General features: G+C 37.4%; 1 protein-coding gene across 1 annotated transcript in view; it reads left to right on the top strand.

Annotated features, from left to right (window-relative positions):
* Positions 1-11,724, top strand: part of LOC114660239 (prolyl 4-hydroxylase subunit alpha-2-like) — a 44,265-nt gene extending 32,541 nt beyond the window's left edge. The window contains exons 7-14 of the mRNA XM_028812795.2: positions 312-488; positions 899-969; positions 1,297-1,396; positions 1,486-1,539; positions 3,257-3,319; positions 8,275-8,343; positions 11,237-11,333; positions 11,429-11,724. Of these exons, the coding sequence (XP_028668628.1) occupies positions 312-488; positions 899-969; positions 1,297-1,396; positions 1,486-1,539; positions 3,257-3,319; positions 8,275-8,343; positions 11,237-11,333; positions 11,429-11,499 (702 nt within the window). The 3' untranslated portion in view covers positions 11,500-11,724. The remainder of the gene's footprint in view (positions 1-311; positions 489-898; positions 970-1,296; positions 1,397-1,485; positions 1,540-3,256; positions 3,320-8,274; positions 8,344-11,236; positions 11,334-11,428) is intronic.
* The last annotated feature ends 7,948 nt before the right edge of the window (positions 11,725-19,672 follow it).

The following is a 19,672-nucleotide window of genomic DNA, read 5'->3' as shown; positions in this document are numbered from 1 at the left end:
ATCTCTGGTATCAAAATCAAGTCTGATAATCCTTCACATTTATTATACTTAATGAAGCAGCTCATTGTCATGCATACCTGGCCTGTTGTTAGAAAGAAACGGTTACTTTTACTGTTATTCCTTTACTCTATAAGTGAGAACAAGAAATGAGCAGATTACACAGATTTGAATGTCTTTTGAGAAACTGATTATATCAAGAACTTTCTTTGTGTTGTGAGGACTATAAATCCAAAAACTGTCAAAAACATTTTTTAAATTATAAGGTGTCTACTTCACAACCTGTCTTTTTTTTATTGTCTTGTGAATTCCAGACACCAAAGAAGGAGAAGAACTTGGTGTGTCGGTTTAACAATGGGAACTTCAATCCAAGGCTACTTTTGGCACCTATTAAAGAGGAAGAAGAATGGGACCGTCCACTTATCCTCAGATACCACGACTTTATGTCTGATGACGAGATCAAAACAATAAAGTTTCTTTCTCAACCAAAGGTTAGTAAGTTATCATTTTTTTAAAGGAGATGAAATGTACTACCTATGGAACGATAGTTTTATGGAAAGATACTTTTAGAACTGGCCTGTCAAATCAAACAGTGATTCTAAATTATCATGGACTCCTTATGTTAGACCTGTGCAATGCTTTGGATTCCACTTGGAGTGTCTTCCTCCAACCCATTTCAATCAAAAAACATTTAATGAGCGTCCAACTGGGATTCTATAACTTTGAGAATTGATTTATGCTTGGATGGATATTTAATAATTCTAGAATTAAACCAGCATATTAACATTTTTTGACGTTTTTGATTTTAATAAGGGAACTAATATGTACAATTTTTTTTGTAAGAGACAGAAGTTTTTTTTTCAATGGTTCAAATAAGTAATTCTGCTTATGTTTTCTTAAGCTTGCAAGAGCTGGTGTGTCAGATCGGAAAACTGGCGGACAGTTTATAGCTGAATACAGAGTATCTAAAAGGTGCAGTAGCTCTAAAACTGGTCTTTCTTTTACTTAAGCTACAGACTAGAGATCCAAGTCAACCTATTCCCACACATTCTTACATGCTCTTCCATCTTGTTAATCCTACTGACTACACTTTGCACCAACCCAGACTGCTCACTAATAATCTCATTTCATTTTTGCTGCATTGTTCAAGAGAGGACTGAAAGTGCTGTTGAAAGTATAGCAGAAGGTGGTAGCCTACAGGACAGCAAATTGATCAAAATGAATCTAATTCTAAAAAACATAAATCGTAGCTTTAAAATAATTTAAAAACTTTTTTTATATCTGTTGTTTCAATCCAAGTGCTTGGCTAAGAGAAGAAGATCACCTGGTTGTGTTTCGACTCAATCAACGAATCGCAGATGTCACAGGCCTGTCCATGGAGTCTGCTGAGCCACTCCAGGTACCACAAGGGAGAAAAGGAGGAATGGAGTCAGTGAGGTGTTTGTGCAGAAATTCACTTTTCTTTCATCTTCATATGTCAACACACAGGTGGCAAATTATGGTGTCGGTGGTCAATACGAACCCCACTATGACTTTCCAAGGGTAAGGGTTAAAAAAGATTTCTAAGAATGTACAGTAAAGGAATTTAATGTTTTATTTTTGCCAGCTGTTTTTTGGCTTTTCAAAATGATTTGAGTTTTTGGTGCTTCTGAGAACAATGAATCTAGTGGTTGTATTAATCATTTTGCTTCCTTCTGTTTTTATGATTCACATTCTTCAGCAGTGCTGTCCTGTTTTTGCTTATGGATGGCACCACATTGTAGACTGGTTCTTAGCACATGATAGACACCCCAGAGATTTTGAGTAAAGATGTCACTATCAAGACATTTTAAACATTGGTGCTACGTGTACCTAATCATTTAGGGCTGAATTCATGAAAGAAAAAACCTTTGCATTATTTTGTATTGTTAGTTTTGAATTTACTGTTTTACATTTTTTTCTGCCCTCTGATTACAATTTATGTCTTGTGTGTGTCTTGGCTCTGGCTACGTCTACGCTTTTTGACTTAGAATTTGCTGCTTTGCTCTTTGACTAAGATTCTGGCTCCAAATCCTGGGTTTTAGTATTTAATTATTATCCTCCTGGTTATGACCATGTCATCTTCTGATTCCATTCTTCCTAAAAAACTGGTGTCACTTTGCACAAGCAGTACAGGCAGCCTATCTGCTGGAGTTGCTGTTAGGCACAACAGAACTTTCCGACAATAGTAAATGAATTTAAGACAGGTCTCTACATTAATAAATGCACCACATTATGGAAATGACATCTTGCTTGTTTATATTTAAAGCTGGCTTCTCTGGAAGTAACTTAATAATATTTAAGCAAAAAATGCACACAATGCATTTACAAAAGCATGTCGGACCTGTGAATTATGTGACACAAGTTCAGTAAGAATTTCTTTTTTCGTGGACTTTTTTCACATTGTTTGGCCATGTATAGTGTCTTGGCCATTACTATAAACTACGTGGGGTAAGTAACATTTAAAAATATATATTTTTGGATTTAGTATTCCTTTAAAAACACCAACGTAGAAATGTGGATGTAGCCTAGCACAGCAGTTCTCAAACTGTAACAAAAATGGGGGCGCGAATGTTGCCATATGTGGCGTAATTTCGCTATTCGTAGGAAAATTTTAAACTTGTAGCGGTGTATTGGCAGCAAAAAATAAATGAATACATTTTATTAGGGTTTCAAAAGAACGTTAGGTGGGCGTGATTAAAACTGTTATAAAAACTCGGGTCGCAAATACTTAAAGGTTGAGAAACGCTGGCTTTGCACTAGACCTGCCACTTGGCTAAATTGGCCATCGTGGTCTGGTCATTCTGGCCCCCTAATCATCCCATGTCTCTAATTGGATAACTATCTCTCTCACCACTTCACCACCTAATAACTAATGAGTGGTGGGCATACTGGCACAAAATGGCGGCCATCACATCATCCAGGTGAATGCTACAAATTGGTGGTGGTGGAAATGGCTCTACTGTCTCCATGTAAAGTGCTTTAAGAGTCTTGAAAAACACTGCACACATGCAAAATGTCTTCATCTACACGGTCACTCTCTCTTTTACCTTTGCTTTGATCTAATTTCACAAATATGAAGCCAGGCTTCAGTGAATTCTTTGAGAAAGAATTTAAAGTTGTAATCGAGTCAGTCTTGTGTTACATAACTCAAACAACTATTGTCATTTGTGCTTAAAAGTTAAACTACTAATTTCTAAAAATAAACTGAAGCTGTATTTTGTTTTTGGTTTGTTCTCAGATACATGTGAACGACACTGTTTTCAAGCTAAATGGAAGCCGAATAGCCACTCTGTTAATTTATGTGAGTACTAGCAGTGCATCTAAGACAGGTTGTAATCCAAATAATCAACGCACCCATTGCAAAGGTTGATCTTTGGTGACTCATGAGATTTAAAAGAGATTCTCATTTATGTTTCATTTACAAATCAACTTTGTCACAGACGAATCTCCTAAAATTCCTTAGGAGATATAACTTTAGACAAAAAGAAGACAAAAATTGAGAATTTGGTTTGTAAACAGGTTGTATTTTGTGAGATTCCTTTTCTAGTCTTGTATTAAGCTCTTTGAAGCCTTTTTCATTTTTTTCCTTATTATTGGATGGATGCCTTTATCCAAGGTGATTTACAATATTTCAAATATGATTAGTTACGTTTCTTTTGTTTTTCCAGTTGGAATACGAGATGTGAAGGGTCATACATTAAGGGTCATGTCAGTAGTAGGGTCATAACCGTAGGGACTAAAGTCCAAAGTCTTATCCACTAGCCTCCATTTTCTTCCAGAACGAGTATGATCTAATTGGAGCACAACAATATAAATTAGAGTATTATTCAGAAACAAGGACTACAGTTTTGTAATCATAGTAAAGTGTTTTATTACTGCATACAACTGAACATACATTTCACCAGATACTACTGAGCATATAACGTCAAGACACTACTTGGAAAATCTGAGGCCATTGTGTGACTTTGCTGAGATTCCCTGCTGAAACTCAAGAAGAGACACTTATGAGAATACCTGTTTGTTTTTTCTCAGCATAAGTATGAGATAAAAGAAAATCTCTCCAGTTTAATTCTTTCTGATCTCATTGCTGACAGGGGTTGCCAAGTCCGGTCCTGGAGGACCACCGTGGCTGCAGGTTTTCATTCTAAGCCTTTTCTTAATTAGTGACCTGTTTGTTTTGCCAATTAACTTCTTGTGAATTCATTTTAATTGAATTGTTTTTTCAGATTTGTTCCCCTGAATTTCTTCCTTGTTCTTCTGAATTTCTTCATTTCTTTCTTTAAATGGCACCCAAACAGAAATGAAATGTGAAGTGAGTGAGCTAACAGAAGACCAACTAAGTCAGGGCCTCAAATGCTAACCAATTTCACTCCAACCAGCTGCTTAATGAGGTGCCTATTGTTGTTGTTAATTAAACCAGTTCTTTAATTCCATGGCTTGTGGCTGCTCTCGTGGTGCATTAGCAGACATTTCTGAAATTCTTGATTTTCTCTTTTCTGTTAAAATGTTTTGTGGACCTGAGCAGATCAGCATTCCTGAGACCTTCCTCTTTCTATATTCTCAGATATTGTATAATGGAAACAGTTTGCTGGTCATATTTTGGCTCATTTTGTATCTCATTATTGTTTGGCTGCTAATTAAGGAAAATGAAACAATTAAGGGGTCTGAGTCTTCAAGAGCAAGTCAAATAAAATGAATTCAAATGTAGTTAATTAGCAGCAAAAACAGGTCACTAATTAGGAAAAGGGTTAGAATGAAAACCTGCACCCACGGTGGTTCTCCAGGACCGGAGTTGGCGACCCCTGTTCTAGGAGACACCAAAAGATATTAAGGAGATCTCTTTTTTGGATTTTTCATTCCTATGGGCAGACCTTTGAAGACAGGTTTACAGAACAGTGTGTCCAGTCAGTTTCTGTGCCTCTGTTACATACCAATTGGTAGAGGATTTATAAAAGCAGTAGGCCTACTGATGTTTTTGATGCACCATCTGTTGGATAGCAGAGACACAGCAACTGTGTGGGCACGCTGACAGACACACGGGCATTTGTCCTTCTATTAAGGTGGATTATGTTGTCTTAGAACAACTGATGTTTATTTGTACACAAGACAGAATGAATATAACTCCTAAAAGTTACATTTTGAATATGAATTGAACAAACTCATTTAAGATCACTGTGTTCTTAAAAAAGGCAACCTTAAACTATTTGGCTATTGTGCCGTCTTTTTCATTAACCATCCATCCATTTCTTGAACCCACCTTTTCAATTACAACCTATTCTAGCAACATCAGTAAGTGAAAAGTTGGTCCAAATGAGAAATGGATAGGCACAAGAAAACCATCTTATTAATAATTCCTTCTGTGATATATTAAAACAACAGATTGTTGAATGTTGTGGATGTATATATTTGTTATATACTGTATGTGAGGTAATTAGATTTTAGGAGGCTTTCAGCATGTTGATGTTAACTGACCAAATTAAATCTGCCTATTTATATGACCTATTTTGCTTTTGGAATTTTGGAATGTCTTTGGGTCACATTTGTCCTGTTTTTATGCTTGAAATCTGCAAAATCAGTCAGTTATTGTTAGTCATTGTCAGCCAGTCAGTCATTTTCCAACCCGCTATATCCTAAAACAGGGTCACGGGGGTCTGCTGGAGCCAATCCCAGCCAGCACAGGGCGCAAGGAAAGAACAAATTCTGGGTGGGGTGCCAGCCCACTGCAGGGCACACACACACACTAGGGTCAATGTAGAATCGCCAATGCACCTAACCTGTATGTCTTTGGACTGTGGGAGGAAACCCATGCAGACACGGGGAGAACATGCAAACTCCACGCAGGGAGGACCCGGGAAGCGAACCCAGGTCTCCTTACTGCGAGGCAGCAGCGCTACCACTGCACCACCGTGCTGCCCTCTGCAAAATCACCCTAAGTTTTATCGATTGAGGAAGAAACTTTTTGACTTTTAAAATGACTACTACAAAAAAGTAGAATTTTCCATAATGCTTCTAAGAAATGCTTACCTTGCCATGTTTTTCAGGTTAATTTTGACCCATTTTTGACTTTAATAAATTATCCACTACATTTAGGGTAGTGTGTTCGTTCACAACCCACCAAAAAACACATAAATGGTGTCTTATCAGCCTGAGAGATGTTAAGACTTTTAGCAAAGTGACCCAATTTTGCAAAAAGTTAAAGTCACATTTTTGTACATGGGCTACTCATTTTGAACTCTGCCATGTCCTTTAATTGATTTTAGCTGCATTTAAGGTTTTTTGTTTGTTTACATTTCATAAAAACCACTTAAATGTCATATTATAAAACATTGGGTCATCACTACTACCAGTTAAGATGGTCAATCAATATAAAATAGGTTTGAGATGAAAAAACTGACATCCATGACACTTACAAAGGGGTGTCAGAATGAAGGTACAGCATGGAGTCAGCACTCAAAGATGTTGTGAAGGTTAAGTTAGTTTGATCATCTGGCCATGATGAAAGGAAAACGATCATCTCAAGAGACACTATTGGACATCCACTCTATGGACATTTTTTTAGTTTGCTCCCTATTTATCCGTTGAATTTTATGTTTTAATCATAATTATAATACGAAGGTCCTGTCTTCAAATTTAATTAGAAGTTAACAAAGCATAAATGTATTATATTGTTATGATAGGGGAAGGTGGCGCGAGATGGGGAAATGAAAGCGTAGTGTCCAATAATCCAGCCCTAATAGAGACATGTTCCATAGGTGGCGCTACAACATTTTATTGGGAATTTTAGAAGAATATAATGGTGCATTAAACCAATCTGCTGATTCTACTGGTTGTCAAAGAAAAGAAGGAAAACAGAATTATTCAGTGAAAACCCACATATGTAAAGAACAAGCGATCACCACACAGATTATGACCAAACTGAAAATCATTCCCCTTGAGATAGAAGCACAAACCCCTGTGTTACTGTTAATAAATAAAAATCTGATTTTGTTTGTGAAATTCTATTTGTAGGGATAACTGTTTTTTAAATGTGACATTTACAACCATCGGTCACCTGATAGTGGTGGGGGATTTCATGCCCAGATCAGGACGAATTCTTCTATAACATTTCTAACTTGATACAATCTTTACTGGCAAAACCCATTTGCTGTGACTGCGTAAAAGATGACTCAGCACCAAGGTGCCTGCACAGGCCTGAACAGGCAGGATGTAAAATGACACCAAACTAGGGTGTCGAGAACCTTGAGGATATATACTCAGGTATGAGATATAGGCCACTGCTTCTTAACTTGGCTTTTGAAAACTGCTCAGTTTGTCTCCTGAAGTGGTAATCATTTTATTGTCTTCTCCTCCCACAACAGTTTTTATTGTTTCTAATGTACTGTATTGCATTGGACTGGAATCCCACCCAGGGCTGATTTCTGCTCTGTGTTGTGTAAAGTGCTGCCAGGATGGCTTCTTGTAATCCTGCAACTGGAATAAGTGGGCTCAATAAAGAACTGTACAGATGGATTGATGTTTTGGTGTTTCTAAAGGCTCTACTGTAAGGGCTTCACAATGTTTTGTTATTTCATGGGATTATATGCAGTAAATACCACATGGTATGCTGGTGCTTCTTCACAGTTCAAATCCCATGGCCAGGCGTTGTCTGTATAGTAAGCACATTCTCTCCTTCTCTGTTTGGGCTTTCCTTGGGCTACTCAGATGTTTCCACCACCCCAACAACAGTGCAGATTTGGTTGCTTAGCAGCTCTAAACTGGATACGTGGATGTGTGTGCACGCGCATATGAACTGTGATGGGCTTGTGCACCATGTCTGACTTTGTTCCCCCTTGTGCCCACCACCTGTGAATTGGATTAAGGGGATTTAACAATGGTATGTTCTATAAATGTGAATTCACAGAACAGTAGGTTACCCAAGGCCAGCATGTGCTGAATACAATATGTCGGCCAATTTTTCCTAATGGTCAGATGTAACTATTTCTATAAAATGACATTAATGGGACTTAGCTACTAACATCTTTTTCATTGTCACAAAGCTCTTTATATTAGTTTATGTAAAGACAAAGCTGTCCTGAAAATGACCTACAAACAACCGTTTCCTAAATTTGTACAGCACTGAGCAGTAGAAGATCAAGTGACGTGTCCTGGGTCATACAGTGAGTCAGCCTCCATTGGATTTACAACCCAATGTTTTAGCCACCTGTTCACACCTGACATTTTGTGTTTTATAATTCAGTTGTTTCTTCCTGCCTACAGATGAGTGATGTTGAAGCTGGAGGAGCAACTGTCTTTCCAGATGTTGGAGCGGCTCTTCAGCCAATAAAGGTAAATTTAAAAACAGAAGTGCTTTACCCTTTATGCTTAATTTTACAAATATTATGAGAAGCATCCAACTGCAGAATGGCAATGCAAGTCTACACCAGATGTTTCATGGCTGAAGTGACGTCACCGTAGGTCTGTACTATAAACTAGTGACACTAACCCCTATCTTAACCATTTATACTTCATGATAACCGCACTAAGCCCTAACCATAACTTTGGCCATGAAAATGCTTGTGTAAATTTGCGGTAATGTGTGGTGCTGTGGCTCTGCAGTTGGATGTTATTGAAGAATACTGCCTTCATGAGAAAGGAAATCCATAAAAACATTGATAGTAACCAGAAAATTGGTTGGACATGAAAGTAATAATCTCACTATATTTAATACATTTGACAATTAATTTGAAGTGGAGAAGTTAGGATTTCCACTTTAAGGTTCAGATCGGTTTCACTTTACACAGATAAATTTCCATCAATTTTCTAACCCACTTACCTAATCCAGAGTGGCTAGCCTAGTGGCCTAGCCTTGAGTTTAAGTTTCAGTGCTTATTAAAGCATTCACCCCTTACACTACATTGAATCACCGTGGGTTTATGTTGACATTTTTATGCTGATCAGCAGGAAAATACTCTTCAATGTCAAAAAACAAAAAACAGATCTCTGCAGAGTGGGTGAAATGAGTTACAAATATAAGACACAAAACAATCAATCACATAGGTATTAACCTCCTTCCAGTCAGTATTTACAGTACTGCAATAGATGCCTTCAACAGCCATGACAGCCTTGATCCCGTGTGCTCAGGCCTCTGTTCGATTTGCACATCTGCACACTGTAATTTCTCCCCATTCGTCTTTGCAAAACTGTCAGAACACGTAGGGCACCTGTGTGTTGTTTTGAACCCATTACTGAGTAAATTTGGCTTTATTCTTGATTTTGTTGTCTTGCTTTAAAACAAATCTTCTTTCAAGCTGCAGGACTCTTTCAGACTGCATCAGGTTTTCCTTGAGATTTCCCAGGCATTTGCTTCATTCATTTTTACTTTGTGCCCTACCCCACCATAACCTATCATATATGGAGAAGGAGCGAAAGCTTTAGATTCATCAAAAAATGTGATCTCCAGTTTGCGATGGATCTCAATGTTTTAGAGTCCCCTGATCCCAAAAACACTGATATCTCAATGATAGGTGTGTGTCTGTCTGTCTGTTGTGTGTGCCTGTGTGTCACAGTTTCTTGAGGATGGTCTACAGCTGAAACAGCTGGATGAAAAATACCAAACTCAGAACTTAAGCCTTTTATGAGATGACGATGTGCTGATTATTTTTTGAGCCAAGTCGTGCAAGAGAAAGAGTCACTCTAGAGGAACCCTCAAATACTGTAAGTCTGTAATTAAATATGAATTCTTCTCGTCAACTGCTATCATAATGACCCATTTTATGATCAGAAAGATCAGCATCATAGTGGCAAATAATTACTGAAATGTTACAGAACAGTTCGGGTAGCTTGGTTCCTAGGGCACAAACCCTACTGATGCCCATGTCTAAATTTTTTCTTCTTCCTTCACAAACCCTCCAGAACCTATTTTCAGAAGAGAATTCTCACAGCATGATGCTACCACCACCATCCTTCATGTTGGGGATGCTGTGTTTTTGATAATGTGCAGAATATCATCGTGTTTAGTCTGATGGGCAAAAAGCTCAAATTTGGTCTCATTAAGCCACAGAACCTTCTACCAACTTCACAGCCTCCCATGTGCCTTCAGGCAATCTCTAGCTGAGATATCAAATTAGTTTTTTCTCTTTGCCGCTCTTCCACAAAGTTGAGATTAGTGAAGCACAACAACAGTTGTTGTCTGTATAGTCTCTCCAATCTAGGCCGCTGTAGCTTGTAACTGCTTCAGAGTTCTCATAAGCCTCTTGGTGGCCTCCCTCGTTAGTCTCCTTCCAACATTATCACTCAGTTTTTGTGGATTTGTATCGGTTACATATTCTTTCCATTTCTTAATGACTGATACAACAGGACTTCAAGGGATATTCAATGACTTGGATATTTTCTTATCTCCATCCCCTGACTTGAGTTTTTCAATTACCTTTTCACCGAGTTGCTTGGATTGTTCTTTTGTCTTCATTGTATAGGTTAGGCCACCATACTAACTCGTCACAAGCTGGTGCTCCCACATAAAATGCATTTAAACTACAATCAATGCAATCCCCAGGCTGGTGATCTCCATTGAACTAATTATGGAACTTCTAAAGCCAAATGGATTTTCCAGTGATGATTTAGGTATGCCATATTAAGAAGGGTGAATACTATTTTGCGTTTTTATATTTGTAATTAATTTAGTCCACTTTTTAAAGATCTGCTTTCACTTTGACACTAAAGAGTCCCTTTCTGTTGATTAATATCAAGAAAGTCAAATTAAATCCATTGTGATTCAATGTTATATAATAATAAAATGTGAAAACTTCCAAGGGGTGAATATGTTTTATAGATGCTGTAAGTTATGGGAGGCCACACTCATTCGCATATGCTCACACTGGCCAGTTTATACTTGCTATTTAACCGAATGTGTTCCTTTTAAAATGAGGGAAGAAAATCAACATGCACAGAAACATGCATAGCTAATTGGGCCAGTTTTAAATTAAACGGTAAGTGTAGGCCCATCTTTAGGACACAAACTATACAGAGCCAGTGAGTGGGCCAAACCACAACTGATTAGCAGCAGTGCAAACCTCAGTGTCATCCTATACTTTATAAACTTTGTAAAGTATGACAATGTATTGATTCCTTGTTTAATGTAAGGTCATGTCTTTTTTAAGGCTTTGTTACAATGAAAGATATCTTTGGAGTTTTAAGTGTTCCAGATTAAGGCTTTTTTTATCCCCAAATAATTTTCTTGAAGGGCACAGCTGTATTCTGGTACAATGTGCTGAAAAATGGCGAGGATGATTACAGTACACTGCATGGTGCTTGTCCTGTTCTGGTGGGAAGTAAGTGGGGTAAGTTTATTCAATCCATTGGAGATAATGTATGGCTCAGAAATTAGAACTCTTATTTGGACATGATATATTGACTCTCAGATTTCCATTAACAGTTTCTAACAAATGGATCCGAGTCCGGGGACAAGAATTCAGAAGACCATGTGGTTTATCAGAAACGGAATGAGATGTTTACAACAGGTTGTGAAATTTAGGAGTGCTGATGCGGTGTCCATTCTCTTCAGTTTACTAGTGACATCTGTCTCTCCTCCTTGTGGTTGGAGGAGTCCATTTAAAAATCGAGAAATCAGTAAATTAGTACACTGAAATGAAAGTAGTCTGCTGGTGATGAAATCAATAAAAACGTCTCAGCTTATTAATTGAGTGTCTTGATGTAAGGGACTGGTAAAAGTGACCATGTTCTACCACTGGTTAGTATTTGTGTATGAATGGTGCAGAGTGGAGAAGACACGGGACAGATAAACTGTGCACTGTTTCTAAAAAGAGGAGCGCGATGTTTTGTGCTTGAGTCAGTGGTTTTATAATTTTGCAAAATGTGACTACAAAAATAAGAAGCACCTAAAGAAATATTATCCTATTCACAGAAAAAATATGAAAAAATGTAAAGGTAAAGTTTGAAAAAGTCAATGAAACATCAACCACATTTTATTCCTTATATCTCACAAATTTGGACGCAGCTTTGATCTTTATTGTGTTTTGTGGAAGTCCTTCACATCTGTCTGTATCCATTGTCTTCCATTGCATGAGCTCATCACCCAGGGCAGATGGGCTCCATGCAGTCTGGATTCAGTCTTGCCTCCCCTTTCCATTGTGGTCCAGCAGTGTACACCATTGGCTTCTATTCTACGAGAAACTTCACTATCTCTGTTCTCCATGAAAATATGAGATTAAAAATGCTTCTCCACCTTCAATACAAACCACACGGGATAAGTAACATATAAAAAAAAAATTGGGTGCAGTATCTGGTTTGATAATGTCTTATTAAAACTACGGTGCTGTATAAATACAGACCCCAGAAGGCAGGTTTGAATGATGTCCTGTGTGGGTGAGAGCACAGGAGTGCACTTTGACTGGGTGACGCACCCTCCAGGGTTGATTTCAGCCTTCTCCCTGATGCCACACCAACAGGCTCCATGATCCTCAGCTGTACTACGCTGATTTGTTGATGGATGTTCATATGCAGTTCAAGTCATCTTAGAAACACTAAGGCCTCTTTATTAGTATCCTTGCAGGATTTAGACTCAATTTTGATTCTGTTAAAGCCTTAGAGTTTTTAACATCATCTTGACTCTTTTGTATTAAGAATAATACCATAAATAATGGCTTTAAGTGGCAAGATTATAAAAATGATTTATGAAGAAAAAACTTGCCTAGTTATATAAAATGTCAATAGGAAACTAATAATTGTCTTCAGAAAAATGATCAGAAGGACTTGAAGATGTGTAGGTCATCAATCGACCCCCTAATGGGATATGAGAGGCCAAAGTTACTCCTTTTCAGTTATATAGGCATGTGGACTATCATTTAATGCTATTTCGAGGTTGTCAATCATGACAATTATAATATTTTTGATATTTAATTCTTTACCGCTGCACCTAGCCCTCTAAGGGCCACTCCCAGAAGGTTACAAATGGCGAATTTCAAACATAGGCATGTGGGATTTCATTTTATACTATTTCAATGTTAGTGATTATGAATATCACATTATTTTTGATCCTTTAATAGGGATCTAGCCACCTATGGACCTCTATCAGAGGGCTGAAACAAATTACAAATTTCTAACATTATTAAATATTTAAATTGAAGCACACATTTTTAACATTTCAAATCTCTGGTGGAAGTATTCTTGTTTATTATGTACTTCCACCTCATTAAGTAAATCATTACAATTCTTATAAAACCCTAATTAGATTGGCTTACGCTAATTCAGACATTTTTCAACTTGAAAAAATGATAAATTGCACAAATATTTGTTTTAAGAATAATTATTACTTACAAAAAGCAGTCCTTTGGTAGTTGTTTCCAGTTATAATCCACTGAAGGTGTTTCACAGTGGAATGACCAACAGAAGTCGGCTAACACGCCACCTTTCACCGTAATGTCTCTCCACTTGAGCGATGCCCTGGTGGAAGTCTTCTCCCTGTGTTCATCAGAGTCTGCTCCCGTGTTCTCTTTTACCATTTGATTACCTGCTACCTGGGTAAGACAATGGATGGATCAACCCGACTTTGCATACTATCTCTGTAATAACCATTTAAACAACAACTTTTTCTCTTCTGGAAAATTAAGACATCATTCTAACCTTCCAAATGTAGATTCCTGGCTATGGAATAAGTGAAGAGAAAAAAATGCTGATTGAAAGCAAAACAAAATGTAAAGCAAATACTTAATTATGGGTTGTTTCCACCACAACTAATGTAAGAGAAGAAAAAGACTGTGAGCTCAAAGTATATTTCAAATAATGTGTCTGAGCATGAAAAATTCTTATCCCATCAAACATATATAACTTATTAAAAAAAAAATTAAAAACCACGCTTATATTAAGTTAACTAAAAAGTAAAAAATAAGTCTCTCATACATCACTCATAAAATAAAAGGTGAGGCGCTTTTGCCAAAATTTTTCAAGAAGTGTTTTTGAATGTTGATTGATGAAAAGCGCCCATGCTTTTATTTTACGAGTGATATATGAGACACTTATCTTTTACTTTTTAGTACACTTTTTAACTTAATATAAGTATGGTTTTTAAAAAATATTTTTTTATATATATATTATTTTCAACTTTTTAGTCTTAGGTTTGTTTTAGTTCTATCTGTTACTAGTGCCATCTATTGGTGTAATCTTGAACTATTCTTCATATGAAAATTTCATTTCTTAATTAACATGGATTAATTGATCAATTAGTGAAACTGATTATTGATTCATGCATTGTCATCGGAAGTGAGTAAGTGTGCAAATTTTCAAGTCATTTGGACAATAGGAAGAGGGTTAAATATCGATTACAAGATTTGTACCAGACAACAAACAGGTGAAGTTAATATAAAGTCTGGTAAATAATAATAAAATAACAATAAAATAATAATAATAAATAAAACCAACATATTGTTTCTCTGAATCTGATATTTCATGAAAACATTTCGTAGCAGAGAAATTCCAGCTTGCAGAAATGGATTCAGCACACCTAAATCTGTGAAGTACACCAATATTTTTGCATGGGAGGATTTTGGGGCAGATCACTGGTGTGAGAGCTCTGAAAATCAAATCTCAGATCAGCCATTGTTTCTCTGAAGCTCACATGTTTTCTGTGTATCGGTTTGAATTTTTTCTTGGTATTTGGTGTGTCTATTAAAAGGGGTGGCACAGTGGCAGGAGACCAGGGTTCAAGTACTGGATCCTCTCAGCATAGAGTTTGCTTGTTCTCCCCATGTGTATGTGTGTTTCCTCCCACTGTCCAAAGACATACAGGTTATGTGGACTGGCTCTGTTAAACTGGCCCCAGTATGTATGTGTGTGTTGTGTGCTTGCACTGCGATGGACTGGCACCCTATCCAGGGTTTGCTCCTGCCTTGTGCACTATGCTAGCTGGGTTAGACTCCAGCACCAACCATGAGCTTGGTATTGATTAAGCGGATTAGAAAATGACTTTCTAAAATGTGCATTTTTTTGATCCTTCTGAGTGGATATGGAGGTGTGTGGGAGTGTGTCCTGCCATTTGGGTGCTCCATCCAGGGCTTTTTCGTCTCTCACTTTAGATGCTGCCAGAAAGCGCTGCAGATTACAGCATCTCTGTAACAGAAAGAAATCAGGCACAAGAAACACAGTATATAAATGGAGTTAAACATGGCAGCCATCACTTAAAACTACTTCGTGGAATCTAAGTGAAAATCTGATCAGAAGGTAAGTGAAAGTCCATTTCTAAGACTTTTGTATGAAATAAGCAGACACAGAATGTACAACCAGTCAAGAGACAATAAATGACACTGTCAGGTATGCAAAATGTGTATGCACTTTAAAAAAGTATAATTCAAACCTCTACTGTATGTCAGCACAATTTAAATGAAGACAATGGATGATGAAGTAACACCACACACCCTCAACTGTTTTATATTTAAACATCTGCTCAATATATTTTTTTTTAAACCTTATAGTACAATTAATTTAGTACAGTAGTACTAGGGTGTTGTACTGTGTTAGCCATTATAAATATAGTGACAAGTCAAGCAAAACGACACCTAATAAGATTATAATATGCAAGCTTTCAAGGCAACTCAGGCCCCTTCTTCAGGCAAGATTGATTGTAATTGATTACATCTATGCCTGAAGAAGGGGCCTGAGTTGCCTTGAAAGCTTGCATATTATAATCTTATTAGGTGTCGTTTTGCTTGACCTCTCACTACAGTTAATTAAGAAAGCAGTTGTATTTAATCTCATGCCTCAGCAGCATGAAAGAACAACACAGTGCATGCTAGAATGATACAGTAGACACAAATACCTGAAATGAACACTTTCAGTTAACATTTAAATAAACAAGTGTGTAATACTTCAAAATTAAATATAAATATATTAGTATTGGATATAATCATACAACACATTTGAATCTCCTGCTCTCTCAATATGTTTTAAAATGCTCCTATTGTAAGTTAAAGAATGAACCCTTCAAATCCCAGATTAGACAAACATTTTGCAAAATGCCACTCACACAAGCGGCATAAAATGTAAACACAATCCTGGTACCAGTCATCCATTTTTTAAACGTGTCCCTTTCAAAGCGAGATGATGGGAGGCCTGGATAGGATAGGATCAGATGCAAGGCAGCCACAACCCGGAAAGAGAAGCCCCCCAAACACACCCAAATTTACATTTCACACAACTTAATGTGCACATCTGCGGGACTTGGGTGGGAAAAAGTGGAGTAACAAGAGAAACCATCCATTTTAAATACTTTTTTCATTTCTTTGACTTTTACATTTTCTGTCTTGGTTTTGTCGAAACAAAACAGCTTTATTTTTTACATCATCCTCCAATGGCAAAGAACAACTTAAAGAACTTTTCAAGTACATATACTTAATACAACTCTTACAAATCTTTTTAACAATTTGAACCTCTGGTAGGTTCAATGACTTGCTCAGAGTCACACAGTGAGTCAGAAGTGTAAGTTAAAGCAACAGCCTTGTGGTGGCTCTGAGGCAAGTTCATCTGCGTTGGCAATCGATTCTCATAAACGCCAGAAGTGACTCTACTTTACTGGGCTCTTGAGCAAGGCCCTTAACCTGCTATTGCTCCATCCTGGGTATGACATTAATCTGCATCCAGCCCTTACAAGCAGGTCCTCCAACTTACAGGGAAAACTTGAGGGTTGGTGACAGGATTGGCACTCCAGCCACTGTAAAAAACCTCACTCTGTTCCAGTTGTGGTCCCAATCCAAGTGGTCCATCGTGTGGTGGGTGTGGCAACGTGCTGTATCAGTGCATGCTCCCAACCCCTCTCTCTCCTTGTGGTTTAGGGGCCACATCATTAGCCATTTCTCTATATTGCATGCATTTCTTATGGCTGACATTTCGTCATGCATACAGTAGCATGTACAACGTTCAGTTTTAGCAGAGAAAAGAGGTGGTCCTTGAGAATAAGCACACCAGTAAGCAGAGGAGAAGTTATAAAGTCAGTCCAGTAGGAGTTGTGGGCAGGAGAAGTCATTTATAGGTTTAGAGGTTTATTGTTGTCACATGTACAGAATACAATGAACAAGAGACAAAGCACTAACCCAGCTAAACAATAAGTTTTGAAGGGGACAAAAGAAGAATTAAGGGAAGAACAAAAAGAATTGGAGGAGAATATTAAAGTAACAGAAATTAAGCAGGCTATAAAGCAGGGCAATAAAGGAAGGACACCAGGAATGGATGGATTGCTCCTGGAATTCTATGAAGCCTTCTTTGAGTTAATGAAAGAAGAAGTAGTGGAATTATTTCAAGAAGTAATGGAGGGAGGAGAAGTACCTGAGACATGGAAAAAGGGAATCATCACCTTAATTCCAAAGAAAAAGGAGTCGGAAGACATCTCAGACTGGAGGCCAATAACCCTCCTGTGTCAAGACTACAAATTATGGGGTAAAATAATAGCAAATAGGATGAAAGGAGTAATTGGAAACCTCATTGGAACAGAGCAGGTGTATGCTGTGCCAGGAAGATTGATAGCACAACATCATATATTAATTAGAGACATATGCGAATATGTAAAGAGTAGAGGGATGGCGATCGGATTGATAAACATTGATTTGGAAAAAGCATATGACTCAATTAATCACGATTTTATGTGGAGAGTGCTAGAAGTGGTGAACACCCCTGAATCATTAAGAGCGGCTATTAGGAAGTGCTATTTTGGTGCAACAGGAAGGATTCTTCTAAATGGACATCTGTCTAAAGAAATACAAATAGAAAGGGGAATTAGACAGGGATGCCCCCTCTCTGCCATTCTTTTTGTGCTATGTATAGAGCAATTAGCAAGAAGGATAAGAGATGATCCAAACATCCAAGGAGTCGAAATACCAGGAAGTGGAGGGAAATCGCCTAAATGTACTTTGTATATGGATGATATCACATTGATCTGTAGGAATTGCACATCCATAAGAAACGCGATGAACGAAGTAGAGGCATTCTCTGGAGCAGCGGGAGTTAAATTAAACAAGAGGAAAACGGAGTCCCATCTGCAGGGCAGATGGACAGAGGATTTTGGGCACGATATAAAGGTGCAAAGAGGCCCAATAAAAATCTTGGGAATAAAATTCGGGGAAGATAAGGAAGGGAAAAGTGATTGGAAACAAATGGAAAAGAAAGTATGACAACTAACAAGTCTTTGGAAGCTAAGGGACCTAACGTATGAAGGCAGGATCTTGCTGATTAAGGCAGTGATTTTGCCAAGGCTGTTTTTTTTGGCGACAGTCTTTTTACCTACGAAGAACATTTTAAAAAGGACTGAGAGGCAATGTTTCTATTTCTTTTGGGGGTCGACATACAAAAGAATAGGAAGGGAGAAGATGAAGAAACCAAAAAAGAAAGGGGGAAAAGATTTTCCAGATTTAAGGGTATTATTAAGAATGAAATATACAGCAGTGTATATAGCACTAATGCAAAACGGGAAAGGAAGGGCAGAAATGGCCAGATATATGATGGGAGGGCATGTAAGGAAGTTTGGTCTTTATAAAACTAACAACAATAGCCCATATGAATTCAGAATTCCAAAAATATATAGGAGAATGTTGGCTTGTATTAAGGAGTGTGATTTTTTGAAGGGAGAAAAGGAAGTGTGGAAAAGGTGGAAAGATCTAGTAAAAGAGATAAAGGACAAACAGAGACCCATAACAATTTCAGGAAAAACCAGAAAAGAATCAAGAAAGATTTGGGAAAGGTTTGGGAAAAAATTTCCAACCTCAAAGTTAGCAGATTTAGCTTGGCTAGCTGCCCACGAGGCTTTAGAGACTAATTTAAATTTAAATAAAAGGAAAAGGATCAGAGACCCTATATGCCCTAGAGAAGGATGCAACAAGAATGAGGCAGTAAGTCATGTTTTGTGGGAGTGCCCCATAGCCAACAAAGTATGGAAAAAAGCAAAGCAGGATGCATTAATTAAAGCCAAACTAGATAAGGATATACTGTAGTGGTCTTTGGCAGATCTGGGAAAAGAGAAGTAGGGGGAAAAGACTGGGGTAGAATAAGTATAATAAAAGGGGTATTATGGAGGGCTAGGTGTGAATTCACCAATAAGCAAAAAGTGTTTTCCTTACAGAAATCAATACAGATGGTAACAGAAAATATATCGTTTTATGAAAAGGACAACCCGAACAATAAGAAAACCTAAAAGGTAGGATAAGCCTCAATAGTCATGTTTTTAAAGTTGTTAAAAAAAAAATGGGAATTACTTTATATATAATCGGCATACCTTAATGTTGCTCGAGGGACTGTACTCGGAGTGAAGAAAGAAAGCCGAAAAAAAAAAAAAGTGCTAACGAGATTTTAAATTCATATTGGTTTTAATGAGATATGAAATAAAATTGAATTAGGACAAAAAAAGTACAGAATACAATGAAGTTCTTACTTGATGTGCTAATCAACATGCAATACGTGGCGACACAATTATTGAGTTTAACAGCCTCAAAGATTCTGTCTCCCTAACTGAAATATTTCAGAACATATTTGTCATTATTAAACCAAAAGAATAATGAGATTTATATAATACATATTAGAGTTTACTTGCAAATTAAGGCTTTACAAAAATAACAAAAATTCATTTCTGATACCCACCTGAACAGTTGTGACCGTTAAGCAAAAACACTTATGGTGGGCAGCT

Source organism: Erpetoichthys calabaricus, chromosome 11, assembly GCF_900747795.2.
Source record: "Erpetoichthys calabaricus chromosome 11, fErpCal1.3, whole genome shotgun sequence".
Lineage (NCBI taxonomy): Eukaryota > Metazoa > Chordata > Cladistia > Polypteriformes > Polypteridae > Erpetoichthys > Erpetoichthys calabaricus.
The sequence above is the reverse complement of the archived record's forward strand: the minus strand, read 5'-3'. Positions and strand labels throughout refer to the sequence as shown.